At 31.7% G+C, this 21706-nt stretch overlaps 2 protein-coding genes and 1 long non-coding RNA gene across 6 annotated transcripts in view; 1 reads left to right on the top strand and 2 right to left on the bottom strand.

Moving 5' to 3' along the window:
* Positions 1 to 5497: 5497 nt before the first annotated feature.
* On the bottom strand, positions 5498 to 8397 carry LOC130453195 (uncharacterized). The gene is made up of 3 exons (XR_008911024.1): positions 7870 to 8397; positions 7607 to 7815; positions 5498 to 7244 (listed from the first exon to the last, which is right to left on the bottom strand). It is a non-coding gene; the product is annotated as an uncharacterized LOC130453195 (long non-coding RNA).
* On the top strand, positions 8392 to 21377 carry LOC130453193 (uncharacterized). 2 transcript variants are annotated; one of them, XM_056792814.1, is made up of 3 exons: positions 8392 to 8886; positions 10054 to 10276; positions 19845 to 21377. In XM_056792814.1, exons 1-3 carry the CDS (start codon positions 8784 to 8786, stop codon positions 19852 to 19854), a joined length of 336 nt encoding a protein of 111 aa, XP_056648792.1. In that variant the 5' UTR covers positions 8392 to 8783; the 3' UTR covers positions 19855 to 21377. The 2 variants fall into 2 exon arrangements, with proteins under 2 accessions (XP_056648792.1, XP_056648791.1); XM_056792813.1 differs by lacking the exon at positions 19845 to 21377 and adding an exon at positions 14552 to 16551.
* LOC130453192 (protein madd-4) overlaps positions 17053 to 21706 on the bottom strand; it is a 119754-nt gene continuing 115100 nt past the window's right edge. For all 3 annotated transcript variants that reach the window (XM_056792810.1, XM_056792811.1, XM_056792812.1), the window contains 3 exons: positions 18524 to 18672; positions 17915 to 18065; positions 17053 to 17383 (listed from right to left, as the gene is read on the bottom strand). In XM_056792810.1, coding sequence (XP_056648788.1) covers positions 17277 to 17383; positions 17915 to 18065; positions 18524 to 18672 — 407 coding nt within the window. In that variant the 3' untranslated portion in view covers positions 17053 to 17276. The remainder of the gene's footprint in view (positions 17384 to 17914; positions 18066 to 18523; positions 18673 to 21706) is intronic.

The following is a 21706-nucleotide window of genomic DNA, read 5'->3' as shown; positions in this document are numbered from 1 at the left end:
TAACTAGGCTCTCTTGCATTCAGATGAATTTTGTCTCTGAATTTTCATTATATTTAATCACAAAATCAAAACTGAATTCAGATAACGCTACGATGCACATATTTTTTACGAACATTTTCTTTTGAGGGAATGATTATTATCGTTGCAAATCAAACAAAAAACTTAACTCTCAACATCATATTTTTCAAACCCGAAAATGAGGTACAATGAAAACTTTTTTGATTTATGAATTCGTAGAACTTGTGAACTGTGTTTCTTTTTCTTCATCATAAAACTCTCACTAGTAGTTTTCAAGTCAGTTTTCAGTGGATGTTTAGATATCTAGTTATTTGTTTCCCGATCCAAAGGGCATTAACCTCTAGCTATTCTTGTCCTATGTCTGCGTTCCTTTTCTATTTCGCAAATTATTTTCTGAAAACGTTTGTCTCAGTTATTCGAAAAATATTTTTCTTTTTTTTAAATTAAATTTTTGATAGAGATCTGTTTAAGGTAATTTTTAAGGTAAGTAATATTGTATTTTGGTCCTAAAATTTCACGTATTGTTCCGAGTGGTAGATTTGATGATAATCTTTCTGAATTAAGAGATGGACATTCTGCGATTATATGTTTTATAGTCAATTTGCGATTGCAGTTGCTACATTTTGGTTCAGGTTTCGCATCCAATAAGTAGCTATGCGTCAGTCGCGTATGGCCTAGACGCAGACGTGTTAGAAGAACTTCATCTCTGCGATTTTTCGGTAGTATTGACCATGGTTTTATTGAGTCTTTCACTTCACGAAGTTTATGTGTGGATGTTGACCAATCGTTCTCCCATTCATTAAACACTTTACGCTTTAAGATTGTTTTAATATCGGTAGTAGTTAAAAAGTTCACGCACTCCGACTATCACTAATTACAGTTTCCTTAGCGGTCAGGTCTGCCTTTTCGTTTCCTTTTATTCCAATGTGTGAGGGGATCCAACAGAATACTATTTTTTGTTGTTGTCTTGTATGTGTTGCAGTTGTTGCTTGATTTTGATTACTAATGGATTTGTGGTGTGAATTGTTTGAAGACTTTGGATTGAGCTAAGGGAGTCTGTGAGTATGAAATGATTAGGTTCGTTCGATGAAGCGGCGAAGTGGGTAGCCGATATATTGCGTATAATTCAGCAGTGAAAGTGGATAGGGTTTGAGGAGCTTTTATCATATATTTTGAGGTTGGTGTAATGATTCCGATCCCCGTTCCGTCTTGAGATATTGATGCGTCTGTGTAAATATGTACAATGTTTTTGTACTCATTGAGTATGTTATTTAAGTGTCCTTCGATTAGCTTATGACTGGTGTGGTGTTTGTTGAAAGAGGTGAGATGGGTAATGAATTTGGTGCTTTCTATTGTCCATGGTGGAGTTTGAGAAGATTCGATAGGAAGGCATTCAGGAATAAAGAAATTTAATTCGCTTAGATATGATCGAATTCTATCATAGAAAGGTTTGGGCGCTCTGGGTTTATTTGAAAAAAGATTTGGGAATTTCTTGGAGAAGCAGTTTTAGAGGGTCGGATTGGAAGGATTGGATTTTAATTTGGCTGCATATGTAAGGCTCAAATATATTCTTCTGTCTCCCAAGGATAGTTCCCCTGCTTCGCAGTACAGACTTTCCACTGGTGTTGTTTTGAATGCACCTGTTATCAAACGAAAGGCTGAGTTGTGAAAGCTGTCGAGTTTTTTCAGTAGCGATTTGTTTGCTTTTGAATATACAATTGATCCATAATCCAGTTTTGATCGAATAAGTGTTCGGTACAATGTTAGTAATGTTTGTCGATCTGCACCCCATTCTTTGTTCGTTAGCATTTTCAGTAAGTTCAGTCGTTTGTTGCAAGCTAGGAGAAGAATGTTTTTCGTTTGGTTGTTGTCAGCTCCTCTTTCTATATCCCATGTTAATATAGATCTAGTGCAGATATTATTCGACATTCGACTTTTTACTTATATTTGTATCGTCAGTATAGATGATGTTCCGATGTGCGCCTAATATTCGTTTGGCTTTGCTGGCGTGTCCTTTAACTGTCAGGTAGTCAAATAACATAACCTTTTCCATAGCGTATCAGGTTGTATAGACTCACCCTGTCGAATGCTTTATGTGAAGTGTATGAAACACATATATGCAGGCTTCGAGAATTTATAATCTCTCCTACTACAAACTCAACTAGTTAGTGTTCTCCTCAACACAAAACTTGGCCACAACATTCAAATTTTTAATCTAAATTCAAGTTTTAAATAACCTGGACTAGCACCATACATCTTCATTTATTCTATCAAAATATTTCGTAATCCGACATTTTCAAAGATAAGTTCAACTTCTTAAAATTCCGCACCTAACAAAATGAGATCTTTCATTTATTCCAAACACCCAGAAATATTGATAATTCAAATTCTATGTGGTTTTTAAAGCAGGATTAAAATAATCGAATTCCTTACTTCAACCGAATTGCCGATATTAGAGAATGAAGAACTGTAAAGTTCCCAATCAGTATGCGACTATATTCTAATTTTCTCTTTTACATCTTTTACATGTAATTCATCTGAAAATGTGCCATATTTAAATCTTATAATAAAAAAAAATTGGCTACACTTATAGTCATAAATGCAGTCAAAAACACGATTTTTGAGAGGTTAATATTTCATATAAAAACTTATATCAGTTGTAAATTTTTGTTTTGCTAAACTATGCAAAGCAGCAATTAGTGACGTTCATTGGTGTACTTTCATTTAATGAAAATAAAAATAGTTAATTATTATAATTAATATGAAACTGAATAGTTGGTATATCTGCAAAGCTACGAGGGTTGTCTGAAAAGTTTCTGGTCTAACAAAGAAACAATACTTTTTTCTGCAAAATCTTTACACTACTTTTAAATCATATTTGCCTGCTAACGTCCTCATCTAATGACAATTTCTCTCTTGAAAGTGGAGCTTTAAAACAGGGAAGCCAAAAAAAATGCTAGAGGCCAGATTTGATCAATACGATGGGTGATAAACCACTTTGAAATGCAATTCGTGATATTTAGCGAAATGTGAGAAGCACATTCTTCTTCAAATGACGTCGCTTCCACGTTATCGAGTAATGATATTGTTTTGCCTATTTGATCTGGTTACTATAGGAATTTTTCTTAATTTTTGATTGGTTTGATTTTGAAAGACGTTGAATTTTTATAGGTTAGATAAGGATAAGTTTTAGTGAATGATGTTCAATATTGATTGGTAAATTTATGTATAACAATAAATTTCAATAGGTTAGGTCGTTATGAATTTAGTTGAATATTCATTGGCTAGAATATAAATGACAATAAATTTTATAGGTTAGGTCGTTATAAGTGAAGTTGAAATTTATAAGTAAGGTGAGGTTAGTTGGTTATTAATGACGTTGAATTTTCAGAATTTGTTTATTTCGAAATCTAAAAGATATGCATAAATTACACTAAGGTTATTTAAATCAGTTTTCTTATTAATGCATTGATCATTTTGGGCAATATATGTTGTTTCTAAAAATAAACGTTTTTTGTAGTTTTTTTCAGTTGTCAAAACTTTGGTAGATTCATAATTCATATTTGCGACTTTCGTGATAGACATGAGTCGCTAATGAACATCTATCAGGTTATAATCTGCTATCACTCTTGTGAGAAATTATTCGACTGACTTTAATATACTTTCCGTGCTTTCGAATACTCATGTATTTATCGTCTGGGAAATAATTAATTAAGATATATGTTAGATGTGTTAGATACACTATTTATAACTCAAGAATAGCTGTACCGATATGGCTGAAAATTGATGAGGAGGTAGTTTAGGGCCAGGAGACGGACATAGGATACTTTTTATTCCGTTCGACAGCGTTCCAGAAGACGGACATAGGATAATTTTTATTCTGTTCGACTGAGTTGATGTGTGACTTAACATAAAACGTCAGTCTATATAAAACGTATTATAACAAAAACTAATCAGACTTGGAATAACAAAATGCAAATGACAGCTATGTAATGGACGTATGGACGACAATTTGATTTTTGTGAGAAATCAATATTAAAACTATTTCTATTACATAAATAACGCCAGGATTATGCTGCCTTAGTGGTAAAGTGCAATTGCCATTGTTGACTCCGCCACATGAGCCATTGTCTTCATTGCTTTGTGGCAAAACACCAGAATCACGCCACTTTCTGGCTTCTGGCTTTTTGGCCACTCACTGGTTTTTATTTTGTAGATATAAGGACAGATTCGCCATCGAATTGGATCATCACTACCTCTCGAAGATGTACAGTATAAATTTTCACAAATATATTTCATGGGCAACCTGGGAGAACAATTTGATCTAGAGATAAATGCTGGAATGAAGCGAGCAATTCTTCAAGACTTGCAGCAACTGCTTCATGAACATCATGCGTTGGTCAGGTTGTTTAAGAGTGCTTTAGAGCGCATGTCAAATGATGATTAGAGATTGTCATCAAACAGTTAAAATATTTGAAATCTTCACTTGGAAAGTTTTCTATGAAACAGAAAACTCAATTATTAGTTTAGTAACAACCCTTTAACTAATTATGTATTGAGTATCTATCAATAAAAAAAAATATATGAAAAACGATTAGATTAAGTTCGTTTCCCAGTTTATAAAGCTTGAAATTTCAAAGTTCCAAAAGAATGGCCGCATATTACCGATATATAAAAGAAAATAGTTTTCACTTCATACTCTGAGAACAAATGACAAGAAATATTTTAGGTAGTAAATTTAAAACCAAATTAATAAGACAAAAAATCACTCACCAGTTCACATATGAGGAAATGACCATCTTGGTAGTTAAGAATGTTCCGGGTATCCATAATTTTCACAACATCCAAAGTTTCCAATAAAAATTTTCAACATTAGTCACATTTTTAAAACTAGAAATTTAAAGATTTTTTTGTCGTTATTAAACAGATCCGGTATCTCTGTATTTTATTTATCTAATAATAACTATTTTGTACTACAATTGAAAAAAGGTATGTTAATATTAATATCTATATATTTTTATATGAAAAAACACATTACAGTTGAAAAGATTTTACATAACCAATTTCAAATTATCTGAAGAAAATGCTTAATTTTAATTACTTTGAAAATATTAAAAATAATAATAATAAAACCTTAGCATTCCATAAAATGTAATACACTGAATTCGTTCATTTTTCTGGAAACTTTAATTGGACAAATCTTGTTAATTTTTACATAAAAAGAATTATATCTTACCTATATCAATAAGAAAATAGTTTTCACTTCACAATCGAAAATAAAATTACACGAAATTTTACGAATAGAAAATTTAGCATCAAATATGTCTGCCCGAATTTGTAATACTGTCAAAGTTTAATTATTTAAATAATTAAATGCATTGTTTAAAGCTTGTAACTTCAACATTCACAGTGGGCAAGTCAAAAACAAGTCTAGACATTTGCAAAGAATTCGAAAGGGGCAATGAACTGAGAAGATGTAAAGTTTTGATTTATTAAATAATAAGTAATTAAATATTACATATTTTGTTATATAATTTCCATATTGAATAAAATAGTGTTTTCAAAGATAAAATAAATAAAGCAATATATATTTTTAATAATATTTCTAAGAAAGTTTTAAATAATTCGTGATAATATATATAATACATACAATAAAACATGGCATAGATTTAATTATTACAATTCAAAATAACTTATATTATTAAAAGCCTATATAAGTATAGGTTGTGAGCAGCAAATAATAGTAATTTCTTTTTGGGAATTTGTATACTTTTAATGTTTTACGACATAACTTCGTTTTTCGAATTAGTACTTTCATTAGTTATTACAGGTACATGAAAATTTTTATATTAATTAAGAATTGTAGAATTTGAAACAATGTTACTGAAATTTATTCCAAGTTCCAAAAAATTAGCTGCATATGTATAAAGACCATATCAAAACATTTTTGTTATCTTGATATTAAGAATTCTGTGATTTTAAAACCTCCCATAATGTAGGATGGTCCTCATCCCCAAATTAGACAAACGATATCAAAAAATATTCTATTAAACGTTATTTTTCTCATGAATATCAAAAATAAATTCGAAATGTGGAGTAAATAAGAAATTCTACCAACAAAGATAAAGGCATCTAAAAAGGAGCTGCATGGTCAATTTTGTTATCAATAATAAATCCTCAACATGTATAGTTATTTTGGTATTATTACGAGTGTGTATCTAGAATACTGTGATTTCAAAATTTCTCATAGTGTAGGGGGGTCCTTATCTCTCTAAGAATTTTGTTGAACATAATCTCATAAATATAAAAAAAATATATTTGAAACAAACAATTCTTGGAACAAAGACAAAGGCATCTAAGAAGGGTCTGCATGTTCATTTTCATTTTTCGTTAGCTGTATTAAACCCTCAATATAATGTAAACAACTATTCTACAAACAGATAAAAAGGGTTCCTAAACTGCACAGCAGTGTTGTTTTCCAAATATATTATACCTCTTGTAAATTCTTGATAACCAATGTAAAAAAATAAATGAAGGATACTTTTAACAAAAAAAAAGGGTGTAATGATGATCCCTAAAATATATCTAAAATAAACATACCAGACTCCATAGTAGTAAACCATTAAAAACATTGAATTCTAAACAATCTACCTTAAGAATTTCTTATAGAATAACCATTGTTTTTCTGAACATATGATGGCTAAAATTACTAATCAGTAAGAAGTAATTCATTCAGATTATAAAAATCCTTTGAAACAATGGATAAAATTTTCCAAAATGAGGTTTAATTTTACGATCTTTGAGTATAAATCTTGCTTGGATACTAATTATACAAAACGTTGTTTCTAGTTTGATACTTAATGAATCAGAAAATCTAATCCATACTCACATTCCACCATACTTTATCTCCTGATAATTTAATAGTTGATTAAACTGTTGGAATCATTTTTGAATTATTAACACACTTACTTTCATTTATGTAAAACTACTAATAAGATGCTACAGTTTTGGAACTTTTATTCTAAATTAAAATGTTATTCCAACTAACATAAATGTCACTTGGTTTGGTGTATTCATTTTTAATACTTTATTTATTTTTCCAACAAAAGAAACATCAGGATATTGAATAGTAATGAAATTGACCCTTTCTGTCCATATCTTTGATAGCACTTTCATACGGGAACCTTGGCTGCTTTTACATTGGAGGCATCAGGTACTCTTCAAATCTGAAATTGATAAAGGACAAAAATTTAAACTGGCAGATATATGATCAACTTTTAAGGGTTCAAAATCATTCATGACAGCAGTTGAAATATAATAAAACTGATAACTTGCATAAGAAATTTATTGATAAAAAAAGCAAAACTAGAATACATCTTTGCTTTAAGCATTTTCGAAAACAATAAATATAACAAATCATGTTCAGTTTTCATTTGTAGAAAATACATGGAGATTTATTATTCTAACTATCATACGATTGCCAAATATATGAATATACAAAAAGAATTGTTCAAAGTTCAATGTAACATCGAATAAATTAGAAAAGGAATATATTGATGAATTTTGAGACATGCAGATACATACTCACCTTTTTTCAATTTAAGAGTTGTCAGCTCAAGTTTCATATTTGTTTTCAAATGTATTGCGATTCAAGATGGATCCAGCCGAGACTTCTCAGACTTCATGTTTATCAATGGTAAAATTGAAGTGTCTTCCATAACTTAATCAATAACTTTAATTTGCCTGAAACAGTTGCTCTAGATCCTTTAGATGTGCTGTTCCAGAATAAACTTTAACCTGCAGAATGATCGTTATCCTAATTTGAATTTAATTAAATAATTTATTCAATACCTGGTTAATTTAATGTTTAACTTGCAGCCCCCATGAACGTTTTTTATTATACATTCTATCAAATAATAATGACAAATTTGTAGACACGTTTTGAGTGCAAATCTTCCCATATAAAATATATCTTGGTCTGATTTTAAGCATTGCTTTTCCTTCCCGTTAAAATATCATGAAAATATAATCAAATTATGTTTACATAGATATGAAAAATATGATTTACATGTACTACTACGAATTTAGTGTACCAAACCCTAATTCCAAAAATGAACCTAACCTTAATATAATCTTGTTCTATTCGAAAATTAAACATATTTAATGGAGATAGCTCCAAAATATTGAATTCTCGCCTGCAAATCTTAATATTTGAAATAATTTCCTTTATATTTAGTTTATTATTCCATTGAGGTTAATTAATATTTGACAGATGAACATCTAACCAGTATTTTATTTCAAAAGAAGACTATTTGATGTTTAATAAAAAAGAAGACTATTATTTAGCCGATCGAAAAAGAAGAATTTAATATTGAAGAAAAAAGTAGAATTGCATAGTTCAAAAAGTTAACCTCTTTCTGTTTATATTTACTCTTGTGTAAATCCAAAATAATTACATATTTTGTGATGGATTATACTGTAGGAAGTATAGCTGATTTAATAACACTGATGATAAAATTAAAGTTAGGAGAATTTCAATCAAACTGAACGAATAGAAACAAGGTAAGGGTAGAAAGTTGGATAATAAACAACATTTAAACGAGGGAGGAAACACTAATCTGAAGAAAAAAATGCTTATCAACTAGTAAAAATAATATAAATTAACACGATAATGAAGTGAGTAGCTCGGAATCTATTTTGAAAACAAAAGAGGAACAAAAAACGCAAAGAAAAAAATGGTATGAGTGATAATCAACAAGGAGAGAATGAAAAATAAAAAAAAGTATCAAATGATGGATGGCAGCACAGTTGATGGTGAAAAAGAACAGTTAAATCAAGATAAGGATACTACAGAACAAAGTCCAAAAAGTAATAATATTTTTTTTGTATTTGTTATTTATTAATGATATTTTTATCAGTAAAATATATTTTGCAGCATTTTTCATTAGAAGGGTATGTAGTGGTAGTGTATGCTTATACGTAGTGGAAGTGGCTGCGAGTATGAATATAGGGTTTAAGTCTCTTTATCATAAAGTGAGGTTATACTATATGAATAGAAATGATAATAATTGTCTTTAATGAAATACAATGCAGATTAATTTTCAATCATTCTGAACAACCAAAATAACAGATTATACCATTTCCTCGTACATAACTAGAAAAACACAAACAAGTCATTTGAAATAAAAGACATCAACATAATGGGTAATATTCACAATTAATTGGACGGAACTACTTTGGGCCACCATCCTTAAATACAGATCATTCTTGATAACAATTATTGAGCCAAAAAACTACTTTACTATTATTATTATTATGTAGTGATGTTTTATATACACAAAAAAAGATCAATGATTGGAAAGACCAATGAAATCTTTGTAAAATTTATAATTATGATTTGGATTTTTGCTTGCTTCTTTGTTGATATTGCAGAAGAATAAAAACAATTTGTATTGGTTAAAATTTAATTAATATCATCACTAATTGTGTAGTGTCAAATTTGATATATACTGAAATAATGTCGAAACGTCAAAAATATTTTGCATTAAAACATCAAATTATGAAATTAATTAATTAATAGAGATCCAAAGTCAAGACAAAATCATATGGTTGGATCTACGAAGTGAAATAGAATAAATGTCGGGGATAACTATTCAAAAATCTTATGAATGTTTCAATAAACCTTCATGACAAAATGAAAAATGCCATCTTTTGAACTTTTAAAAAATCAACTGTATTATCTGTTTGAATTCTGATAATATACTCTTTTCGAATTAAATAGGTAAACTGAATTAAATGGAATTTTTCATCATCTTTTCAAAGCTCTAGGTATCACAAGATATATGATTGCACCATTTAGATTTTTCATTAACATAAGAAACAATCGAATCTTCCGAGACTGAGCACCATAGCAATGAATCTATTGACAGATTATTAATGTGATAGAAAACGTAAAATTCTTGATTAAATTCTAAAAAAATACAATGAAATATATAGGAGTTATGGCAGATTATTTCAAACCGTTAATTTATTCAGATAAAGAAGAAGTAAATGAACTGTTAGAAAAACCAGTAGCTAATGATAAAATAAAACGAAATAGTCAAGTATTTGGTATGGGAGACTTTGATTATGGAAGCTCTTCAGATGTACCAGTTACTATAAAAAACGAAGACGAGGAATTCGATCAGATATCTAGAAAAACCAACAATCTTTTTGCAATAATTGAGAGTGAACTAGCTGCTAGCTTCGAAGAAGAGAGGTATTTCATATATTTAAGTTACTATCCTAGAATATTATAATTAAGCACATTGAGTAGTTTGGTGTTCCATATAGTTGCACTATGTTTTTGAAAAGCTCTAGGTGAAGAGGGTGAGTTTTGGTAACCATTGAAGCCACTCATTTGTATTCATAACTAACTAAATTACTAAATCGCAATTAAGAACATTATTTTAAGCAGATAGAAATATGAGAAGAATTAAGGGAACTTGAGTAGTGGAAGAGAGTACTCTCTTCTGGTTAACTCCAGAAAAAATTATGAACTTCTTTAAAGATGAGATTAGAAAAAGTTTATTCTTGTCAGTACACAAAAGTTTGCAATATCTAGTTTTAATATAAAAAGCTCCATTAATTTAATTATTGCATGAATTTGTGATGGAAATAATTGCTTTTTTTGAAGAGTAAGCATGTGAATGAAATTGAATAATCTCAGTCTATTATTACATTAAAAATAATAATAAATATTATTCGAGAATAATTGAGTAAATCCATCAAAAATAATATGGTGAACCTTGCCTTGACAAATTACTATGTTTAACAAACCCTTTAGAGAACTTTCAATTAAGTTCTCAATACATAGTTTATATAATTTGCCTTTTTCAAGAAATTTTCAAAATGTTCGTTCCATAGGTTCTTGTTTAAGCATATATAAAGATTTCTCCTATTTACAATCTTTGTCATCTTGTCTCTCATAACCCTGTATCATGTATCTGCATGTAAATTTCTTCATTTATTATACCATACAAAAAAGCTGTCTTTATGTCAAATGTCTCTATTTCATATTGCTTTTGCACTGGAATTGTGTGTGCTAACTAAGTGGACAGAATACCTAGGAGTAATCTGTGACTATGTTTTTGACTGTTTGACTGTGACTGTGTGACTGGGTACAGACACACGAAGGCGGTTCACCTGGAAGTTGTGTCCTCGTTGAGCACTGAATCTTTTCTTGAAACTCTACCTACAACGGTTTATTGTTCGCAGACGAAATCCTTCCCACATTTATAGCGACAATAGCAACAACTTTGTTGGAGCTAACACCTTACCCGAGTTGTTATATGACTTCCTTCCAATGTCGGGGGCTAATTTCTGAGTATTTCCCTAAAACTCAATAACTTTTAGTAGAATTCAGCTCTAGCTTACAGACAAGCAGAGTTTAAAATTTGCGTTGAAAACGGTGAGAAGCCAGATTCGTTTTTCAGTTTGTAGAGTAAACATGTGAGATTTTTATGCTTTGTACAATTCTAATATTTGGTAAAATATAGTGAATCAGTCCACTTACTAACAGACGCCACGTTGTTTAATGTTTCTTAAAATGTGTTTCATCACAAAAGTTTCAAAATCTACTCAAATAATTAATACTGATACTAATATCAGGCCTCGTATTCGAGCTTATATGTAATGAAGTACCATTCAAATTTCTATACTTTATATTTCACAAATATCAGACATCTGAATTTTTGAATTTACTTCCATTATTAAAAAACCGGAAAAGAAATTGGGGAATGGGATAAGGCGGATGATTTGGGTATAGAGAAGTTGGGTACCGAAAGCTTTCAAATAATAGAGTTGTAATTGCTAGACGTATTATCGAAGAGAATATAAAAATGATAATGTAAACAATGATTTCAAAATTAAGAATGGTACCACTAGATAGTGCGAATATTCAAATGAATCAGTTAGTGAATCTATGCTATAAAAAATCCCCTTCGTACATTTGAGGAGGCGTTAGACTCAGACGCAAAACAATTTTTAGAGAAGGCCTGAAATAATGATACTTATAAACCTAGATTGGTAAGTAGGGTAAGGTAAGGAACGATATTTCTGCCGATACTTTTTCATTGGAAACTGACAGAGTCGCTGAAATAAAAAACAGGATGGCAACGATGAATGAGAAGATACAATCTGATTTGGAAAATAAAATTACAGCGTTTGACGAGAAAATCAATGAGTTAGAAAAAAATATTGCCAATTCGAGAACTAAGGTTATTCTCATAAGAGAAAAAAAGATTGAACAAATGAGATTCTGGAATCCACAAACTCTACTCAGAACGAAGACAACAGCAATTTAACACAACTCAAGTTTGACGGTAAGACGTCTTGGACCAATTATGTTAAATAGTTTGATGCAGCTGCTATGGAGCATAATTGGTCCGATAAAGAAAAAGCATAAACTTCACCATTGCACTGCGAAGAGACGCCTTGGATTCACTCCAGACGATACCTATTGAAGAAACTGATGCCTTCGAATAGATGAAGAAGGAGGACGTGAGATATGGTCACGAACATATTGTAAAAGAGGTAAAGAGTGACGAAACTCCACAAAAGTATGAAGTAGACATTACCCGACTTATTTGACTTGCTTATCCATCAACACCGGAGAATAAAATGGTATATTTGAGCATTCAGGCATTTATTGATGGCCTTGCGTGATCATGATATGCAGAGTACTTAACTCATCCGAAAACCTTAGTAGATGCCATGACTGCTGCTCTTGAATAGGAAGCAACCACGATGCGTTCATATAACAAGGTTTCAATCATACAAGAAGAAGGTGACGAGGATAAATTGGATCAGATTGTCAACTTTTAGTGGGTATGGTTAACAAGAAGCCGAGAAAGAGCAAACGTAGGAATTGTGGGAAGCTGGGATAAGCACACAGATGGTGTAAGCGTCCCGGGGCTCCCACAAAAAACAAAGTCCAGTCACGGGAAAAACTTGAAAAGGTCACCTACAAGGAGACAACTCCGATTCAGGATCGTAACCTTGACACCTACTGGTCACTGAAAAGCCAACCCTTGTATGGATAGCCGTACCGAGCAGATTGTGGCTGGCGCATTAAAGCCAAATTTAAGGAAACCGTTTTAAGCGCCAATGGCCAGTGGCCAATGAAGAATAGTCATCCGCAAGAATATAAGAATAATTGACCTCACATAAAAATGATTCATTCGGCAATGAAAGGAAGAAAATCGGTGACCTGCCTAGAAAAAAGTTTCACCGGCACTAAGAGCATATTGTGAGACTACCTTGTCTTGGAAGAGAGTCTTTTTGAAAGAAATTTTGAAAACCATGATGGTTCCGAGAAGAGAAGACAGCAGGTAATTTCAGGAACGAGAGTAGCCAAGGTACTGGAGAAGTTAGACAGTTCATCGGGAGGGTAATCTGGGAGTGAAGAAAACCCTCTGTTAAAGGTTGTTTTTTTGGATGATCAGCTCCGAAGATGTGAAGGACTGGTTCAAGAAAGTTAAGACTTGTGCTATTAGTATTGGACCCTATCGTAAGTATAAGGCACCCTTAAAACTGTATAACATTGGAGGTCCTTTCGAAAGGATTGCTTATATTGTTGGACCATTTCCGACAACAGAAAGTGGTGGTAAATATATTTAAATCACAATGGACTATTTTACAAAGGGGTAGAAATTTATGCCATTCCAAATCAAGAGGCCATAATTGTCGCGGAAATATTGGTGAACGAATTTATCAGTCGATATGGTGTGTCCTTGGAAGTCCATAGCGATCAAGTAAAAAACTTTGAGAGCCATATATTCCAGGAAATCACGAATTCCTTGAACGACCATTTCTTCTATTGCTCTGGGTGCTTCCCCTCCTATGCGAACGGTGGGGTCATTTTGACTACGGTTCATGGAGTTTCCGTCCGCGGGGGAGAATAAAACCCTTGTTAATAGTAATTTCAGGGGAAAACTATATTTTACATTAAAACAGACATTAAAACTGGGTTATTTTTCTGGTTATACTCGAAAAGTAATTACATTTTTAGAAAATAGGGATATGAATTTACATTTCAAACGGTAGTATGATTGCTTTTATGTTTATGTATTTATTCGACCATCATATTTCTTTGTTCGTTTATTATCTTCCTTTTGGCAAATATATGTCATTTCCACTGACTTCTTTTTCTCTCCTATCGAAATCATCGTTTGTTAGTGATATTTACAGGTGGACACTGCGAAAAATTTTAGATCAGCTTAACTTTCGACAGGATGCATTTATTTTTAGAATTTTCCAGTAATTTACCTACAGTGTGAATGATTTAATCTAGCATTCATATTTTAAAAATCCTGCACATATTTAATTTCTTTTGTTCAATTTTCTTGTAACTTCAACATTAAGCACATTTTTATAATTTTAGCGTGTTATAATTACTGTAATTTAGTTTTTATCACAAATATTGTATTGTATTGTAGAGATTCTAAGTACGTTGATATCAGTTTTGAAATAATTTAGGAATGTATTTTTCCAGAAATTTGAAATGTAAGCTGAATAGTTTCGAAAAAAATTTGGAGAAAAAAAAGCAGCTTTATGAATCGTGTTATAACTTGTACAATAAAGAAACTAAACATATGGAATTTATCACTGGGAAAAACGAACTCTTCGCGAAAAATATCCATCATTATGAGGAAATATTGCAATCTTGGCAAATTTTAATTGATGAATTTAGAAAAGTTCCTGAAGATGTCACTGTCAATAACGGATATGTCAGTATTTAACCAGGAGAAAATTTATAAGTTTGTGCCATTAATTACAATAGCTTCGATGATTTATTTTGGAACTAGCAAATTACAGAATTCATAAGTGCAGTTCATGTTGTTTGATAACTTTTGTTCCAATATAAATCAGTTATTATCAGAAATTATATATAACTTATCAATGGTCTCTGTTTGCTCATAACTTTCGAACTATAAATTTGAGGTTGAATATAATATTACGTTCATTATGTTCTATCAAATTAATCTATCGACAGAACTTTTCAGTTACCTTTTGCTCCCTCCGTGGGTATATTTTCTTGGTTTCGCTGATACACGAAACCCTAACAAAATTATGCAGCTCTATGGGGATGACACCTCTGTTTCTATTTCACACGAAAAATAACCTTAGTAACAGTAAAAAAATTGTAAGCTACTTGGGACTAAGAAATAAGAAGGAAATTCTAGGCGTGACCCATCATCAAGGTGTTTGGCTAGAAATTCGAACGTTCTCATCACTTTATTCGACAAAACTGATAAAAAAGTTATTAATTTTTCATTGAATTATTTTGAAAGCCGTAATGTCAATCGACCTTTTGATGAACATCATCATGTCTGATGGTTTGCAGCTGCAAGGTGAGGTTTGTAACAACTGAAACTAGTTCACAAATTTTGACATCTCAGCGTAGTGCTATAGTAAACTCCTCAATCGGAGTAGAAACTCCGAACTGATTTAAAACAAGACATCTTGGCGGTTGGAGTTGCGAGGTTCTGAGAGATTAATCAATATATATCATTTTTTTTTTATATCGAGAATGTCAAAATCAAAGGTCAAGGTCAAATTGATTTCTGTAGATACTGACGTGTTAATCATTTGTCTCGGAAATATTCACAAATTCGAAAATAAAAAAATATGGATAAAAAATAAATTGGGTGAAGAAATTAATTATATAAGTTGTACAGATCTTGCAAGATAATTAAAAAAAGAAGAATATCCAAAATATGTTTGATCATTTGACGGATCCGAAAGATATCAATGACAAAGAGAAAATATATCTTATCTAAAGATTTACTAACGAAATGTATAATATAGTTGATAATGTTGATAGCTCAAGATTTGAATTAATCTTGAAATTTTTTGCAAGCACCAGTAACAAAGAAGAATTTTACAAAGGTCTTATAAATTTAAATCCTAGCAATATTCCTCCATTCTGAAAAACTTTGTCACAAAAAGTTTTACGTACCATATTTATAAATGCAATGTGGCAAAATGCTACTGAACCAACTGCAGATTTTAATCTGATTGGACGGTTGCTGCAAACAATATTACTGACCTACCTTTCACAATTCAGTAAATTATTTCTCACTAAGTTCCGTCGAATTGGCGCAGAGACCCTTTTATGGACAATTTCGGACACTTACTCTACTCCCAGCTATTGTCTTCCCTGTTTGCGTGTTAAACGGACTGTCGGTTGTTCGAGAAGATCCTTTTCTCTTTCGAATACTAAGACGGCTACTGGTATTTCCCTTCTACCAACCGCTGGACCTGCCTAGATTCCGGTTGGTACCTAGAAAAATATTTCTAATTAAAACGCTATTCCTTGGTTGGCTTCTTGCCTGGAAGAGGACAGCGGAACGACTTCCCTTTTCGACTTGGTACCAAACTTTTATTGCTGTAAGCGCTTCCCTTTCTCTAGCGGTGCGAAAGGTGAAGTCGCCTTGGTTACGGTTCCTTGAATTTTGGTGCGCATTGGAGAATAAAAGCCTTGTAAATATCAATGGGAGAACTATATTTCACATTAAAACCGGGCTATTTGGTTGGTTATACCCGAAAAAAAATGACTTTTTTTACATTAAATAATACGGAGATAAAAAATTTACGATACAAAATATAAAACTACATAACAAATCATGAAACATTGAGAAACATACATTTCTTGATAAATATTAAACTATAATTATTGAGAACCCAATATAAAATTGAGAAAATTTCTAGAAATGGACCTAAGCAATTTGAGTAAAATTGAGAGTTGGTTCTATTTGATAAAATCAATGCAAATGCGATTGAGTCAATTGATGTTTGCAACATGTTTTTGAAATATAACAACTAAGAATAAACTATTTAGATTTTTTAATCTAATTTTCTATCAAAAGAGATTTAGAATCGAGAGATGATTTTTCAAGGAAAACATTAGGACTAAAAAGGGAAGAGGTAACAGGTAAAAAATTGAGTCGCTAGTTTTGATTTTGCAATAGATGTAATGTGGAATCATAATCATTTCACTTCAATAAGCAAATTTATTGAATTCATAACTTAGTCGTTACATCATTTTTCTGTGACCAGTTATCAAAATATCCTTCGTTTTCCATCCTTATAATTAGATTGCTTTTTATTTCTCATCATATTGTTACGGAATAAATTAAATCAATTGAAGTATCAGTCTATCTTATAATACACACGGTCGCTAATACTGCTGGTTAATTAGAACTTTGTAATCCTTTTTACAACTTGCAAGTTTGGCAGCATTGCTGTTGGTATCTCATTACTTTACACATATTCATCATCCTGACGTTGGAGCAGAACAAAGAATGATCTTGACAAGTTGGTACTGGAAAATAAAAAAAGTATTTTCAATATATTTGAGGATAAGATATTCCAGATGAACGTATCAATTTAAAAAGTGCTAAACAAAAATTATATCAGTGTTAGAAATCGAATTCATCCCTTGAAATATAAAAATTCGTATATGAAATATTAAGGGATTTATTTATATGCAAGTTTGAAAAATGGGTCTTCTAGCATTTTATTATTAAAAATTCATTCAGCAAAACTCTATTCGTTTGATAGAATCGGTTGGTTTTAAATTTTGACCCAAATATTGAATGACATAGCTCGACTGAAGTATGGAAAAAATCTGAATCAATTTATGCCCAATGTCATTTTGAAACTTGTTTGTTTTATGAGAATACAATTTATATTATACAATTTCAACCACCATTTTCAATTAATCAGTTCAATTAATTCGCAACTTTCTCAATTATTTTTATATATGTACGCATTTTTATTGTTATTAAATTGAGACTATGTATAAACATAAGCATATGGAAAGAAGTCTGAGAATAATTTCATTATCAATTACCCGCAGTTGAGCATGGAATTCCAACACATGGCTTGATAATTTGTGGTCGTGGTAAACCTTTACATGCATCTTCCGCTGATTTTTTCGTACCATACCAAACACATTGGATAATTCGATACTTCAAACCCTTGCTTTCACAGGTAGCAGCACACTGAAAAGTGAAAATGATAGAAGCTTATACATATTTCCAAACAAACCATTTCGGTAGTGGAATGAGTTGAGCACCTCTCAATATTACGCGAAATTGAGGTTATGCACCTATATTTCCGATTGTATAAAATTCGCTTCTTCATGAAACAATTCTATAATCTCTGAAGATGTGAATTAAGAAGATTTTGGTGAAGAGACAATGTAATGATCTATGTTGAATGTTGTATAATATCCAAGATCTTGGTAAGATAATTAAGTTAATATTATTTTTTGTGAATAGAAATATCAGATTTTTCTTATAACTAATATAAGATAAAGATTCACATTATTCAGAACATTCCATTGAGTTGAATTATTGATTGGGAATCCATTTTGTCTACAAATTCTTAAGAACTCTACCAGCGTAACAAGTACGTTAATTCACTATCAACTGGATATATATGTCAACTGATCACTTACATCAGACCAGCGTCCTATTTTCCATTTTCCAACGCATTTCTTATTAACGCATTCCTGTTCATCACTTGGTTTATTATCTGCATCGCATATAACCGGATCCAAAGTTATGTTGCTTGATATTTCACATGATACAATTCGTCTCTGTAGTGCTATTGAGAGAAAACCAAAGAATTATTAATAGTTTCCGAATTCTAATAGTAGAATAGTATGAAATAAGCTCCCCTTCTTAGTCAGATCATATATGTGTATGTCTGGAAATTAATTGTTCTGGGATCACAGAAAAATAGTTTCCATCCTGTGCAGTAATGTTTTGACCTTAAAAAGAAGTACTTTAAACTTTTCAATCAAAGTGGTACTCTATAAAGGCCCATTTTCGAGGCCCAAGAATGGGAACTGGCATTCAATCTAACATGAAGTGTTTTGATCATTTAGAATAGAGAATAGAATTTTTCAACGGCAGATTAAATTAAGAGGCCAGATGAACGAGGCACATACGGGTATTTAAACAATCTGACCGGCCATAAGTCCATTTTGCAAAATGCAATACCAAACTACCTAAACCGCTGGTTGAAGTAGATGACTAGTCTATGAATTATACCTGACCCCTTTCATCACTCTACCATGCAGGGAGCATCGCCAAGGCCATTCTGATTTCGACCGACTTGGGGGATCCATGTGATTGTTTTAAGCGTTATTGTGAATTTTTCAACTTTAGCTGTATATTTGTTGTAATATTTTTGTTTGGACTTTTAATATTGAAAAAGTAGTGATGGATTTGGATATTGCAGGTAAATACTTACAAGTTTTGATAAAAATCAAATATTTTTATTTTAGTTTTATGGTAAGGGTTCGATTTTTAAGAAGTTATGCATATTACAACTTTTTTTTTTGGTTTTATTTTTGTTTAATATTATATATGTTATGGTATCAAGTTAGATCACGCTATATTTTTCCATTCAGTAAAAAGATAGAGCTTTAAGAATTGGCAAATCAAAAAATTTGCCGCGGAAAAGCGCGGATAAGTACTATTAATATTATTTTTTATAAGATCTTCATTACTTTCTTGCAATAATTTTGTGTTTATATGCTCGATGTGTTTAGGAAGAAGCTTAAAACTAATATTTAGGATATTTATTATATAGACTAAGTGTTTGAAGACATTTTTGCGTGTTTTTAGTAAAAATTAAACAAATATAAAAACCTTAGGGATGTTTTCATACATTTGTTGTTAAAAAATTGATTTTCTAAGCCGTGTGAAAATATCTGTAAAAAACACTATTAAGATGTTGGTGCAGTTTTAAATTATATGTTTTTGTTTAAGTTTCACCTAGTTCTTCGGGGGTAAGAGTTGTCACCCGAAAATACTTATTTGAATGCAGAGACTGAATTTACCTAATTTGGAAAAAAAACTTAATGGTTTGAAAGAGCAACTTTTGTTAGGTAAAGGTTATACTGAAGAGCAAATTAATAACTTCAAGCGCACTTTTGTTTATTTTAAAACCCAAGTGAAACAAAGGTGGTTGAAATCCCACAAAAAGGAGGATGTTTTTATCAAGTACAACCGGACGTGGCTAGAAGGAACCATTCAAATTCCTGTAGCTGGGCAAAGCCGACCAGGCCGACCGCTCAAGTCATTTGGAGAATCTAGTGAGCGCACCAAAAGAAGAAAAACCGAACAAAAATTTGAAAATGATTCCGCTTCGAATTCAAATGTGTTTCAAAGCTCTTTTGTACCTCTGAAATTGATTGGTGGAAAAAACGATGAAAATGTACTCTGGGAAAATCCAACACCTTCATCCCCAAGGTACTGCAGACCTATAAGATTCCGATTTCAGAAAGAAAGTGTCGATGTTACGCTAGAAGAAATTAAGTACGTAAAAAAATCTGCGCAGTCACTAAACCCAAAAGAAGTTGACTTAAATGGACAAAAGTTTTTGGTTAAGCACGTCTTTATCATGACAATGGTAGACGGCAAAGTTTGCAACGCGGCCACTGGCACTAAATCTACAAGCAAATGCTATTTATGTGGAGCGACATCCAAGGAATTTAATAACTTGGATGTTCGAAAAGAAGTTAGTCCTAAGACTACAGAGTTTGGGTTGTCAGTTTTACATGCAAGGATTCGTTTTTTTGAAAGCATTCTTCAGTTAGCATATAAATTGCCAGTAAAAAAGTGCCGCGAAAGAAAATCTGAAGCTGAAAAATGTCTAGAAAAGGAAAAGAAACTAGAAATCCAATCTAGATTTCGCAGGGAAACAGGGTTACTGGTTGATATGCCAAAATCAAATTTTGGCAACACAAATGATGGCAACACGAGCAGAAAATTTTTTGGTGACCCAAAGCTAGCCTCTGAAATAACTGGAATTAGTTATGATCTGATCTATAGGTTAAAAGTTATTTTAGAGACTATTTCAAGTGGGTATAAAATCGACACAGACAAATATGACCATTACGCAATGGATACTACTCGATTGTATGTAAGTTTATACCCTTGGCACCCAATGACGCCAACCATGCACAAAATACTTATTCATGGTGCAAAAATAATAAAAGACGCATTGCTGCCCATTGGACAGCTTTCTGAAGAGGCTGCGGAAGCGCGAAACAAACATTTTAGAACATACCGTCAAGATTTTGCTCGAAAATTTTCCAAGGAAAACTGCAATAGGGATATTTATAATCGATTGCTTCTAAGATCAGATCCCCTTCTTACCAGCATGAGAAAAATTAAAAAACGAAAATTGGGTTCCTTTTTACCCAAAACCGTTAGTTTAATTGTAGCCGAGAAGCCAAATTTTCGATGACTAAAAATGTTTTTGTTATTTGATTTTAATAAATATGCTCAAATAACACATTTAAGAGTTTTTTTTATATACTAATATCATTTAGAATCAATAGAAGCAAAAATATATTTTTGACCGTGTAGATCGTTCAAATACCCGTATGTGTGAGGGTCAAAGACAATGACACCAGCTTCACTTCAAAAACTCATCGACTCGCCGCGATATTTATTTTATAGTTTTTCGAGATACCGTTTTTCAAGTCACTTATGGCTTTAGGCCTCGGCCCTCGAAAACTGCGAGTTTCAGAGTTCACATTTGATGTGCTGCTTAATGCTGTCAGAATTCCGTCAAATGCCGTCACCTAACTCAACCTAGCCTAAAGATGAGTAATAGACTTAAG

The sequence above is a fragment of the Diorhabda sublineata genome, chromosome 2 (assembly GCF_026230105.1).
Source record: "Diorhabda sublineata isolate icDioSubl1.1 chromosome 2, icDioSubl1.1, whole genome shotgun sequence".
Classification (NCBI taxonomy): domain Eukaryota; kingdom Metazoa; phylum Arthropoda; class Insecta; order Coleoptera; family Chrysomelidae; genus Diorhabda; species Diorhabda sublineata.
Note: the sequence above shows the minus strand (reverse complement) of the source record. Positions and strands in the feature narration are given on the sequence as shown.

Coding starts and splice junctions, on each gene's coding strand:
- LOC130453193 (XM_056792813.1), top strand. CDS start 8,784: ATGAAAAATAAAAAAAAGTATCAAATGATGGATGGCAGCACAGTTGAT. Junction 8,887..10,053: donor TACAGAACAAAGTCCAAAAA/GTAATAATATTT, acceptor TAATTTATTCAG/ATAAAGAAGAAGTAAATGAA. Junction 10,277..14,551: donor GCTAGCTTCGAAGAAGAGAG/GTATTTCATATA, acceptor GTATTTTTCCAG/AAATTTGAAATGTAAGCTGA.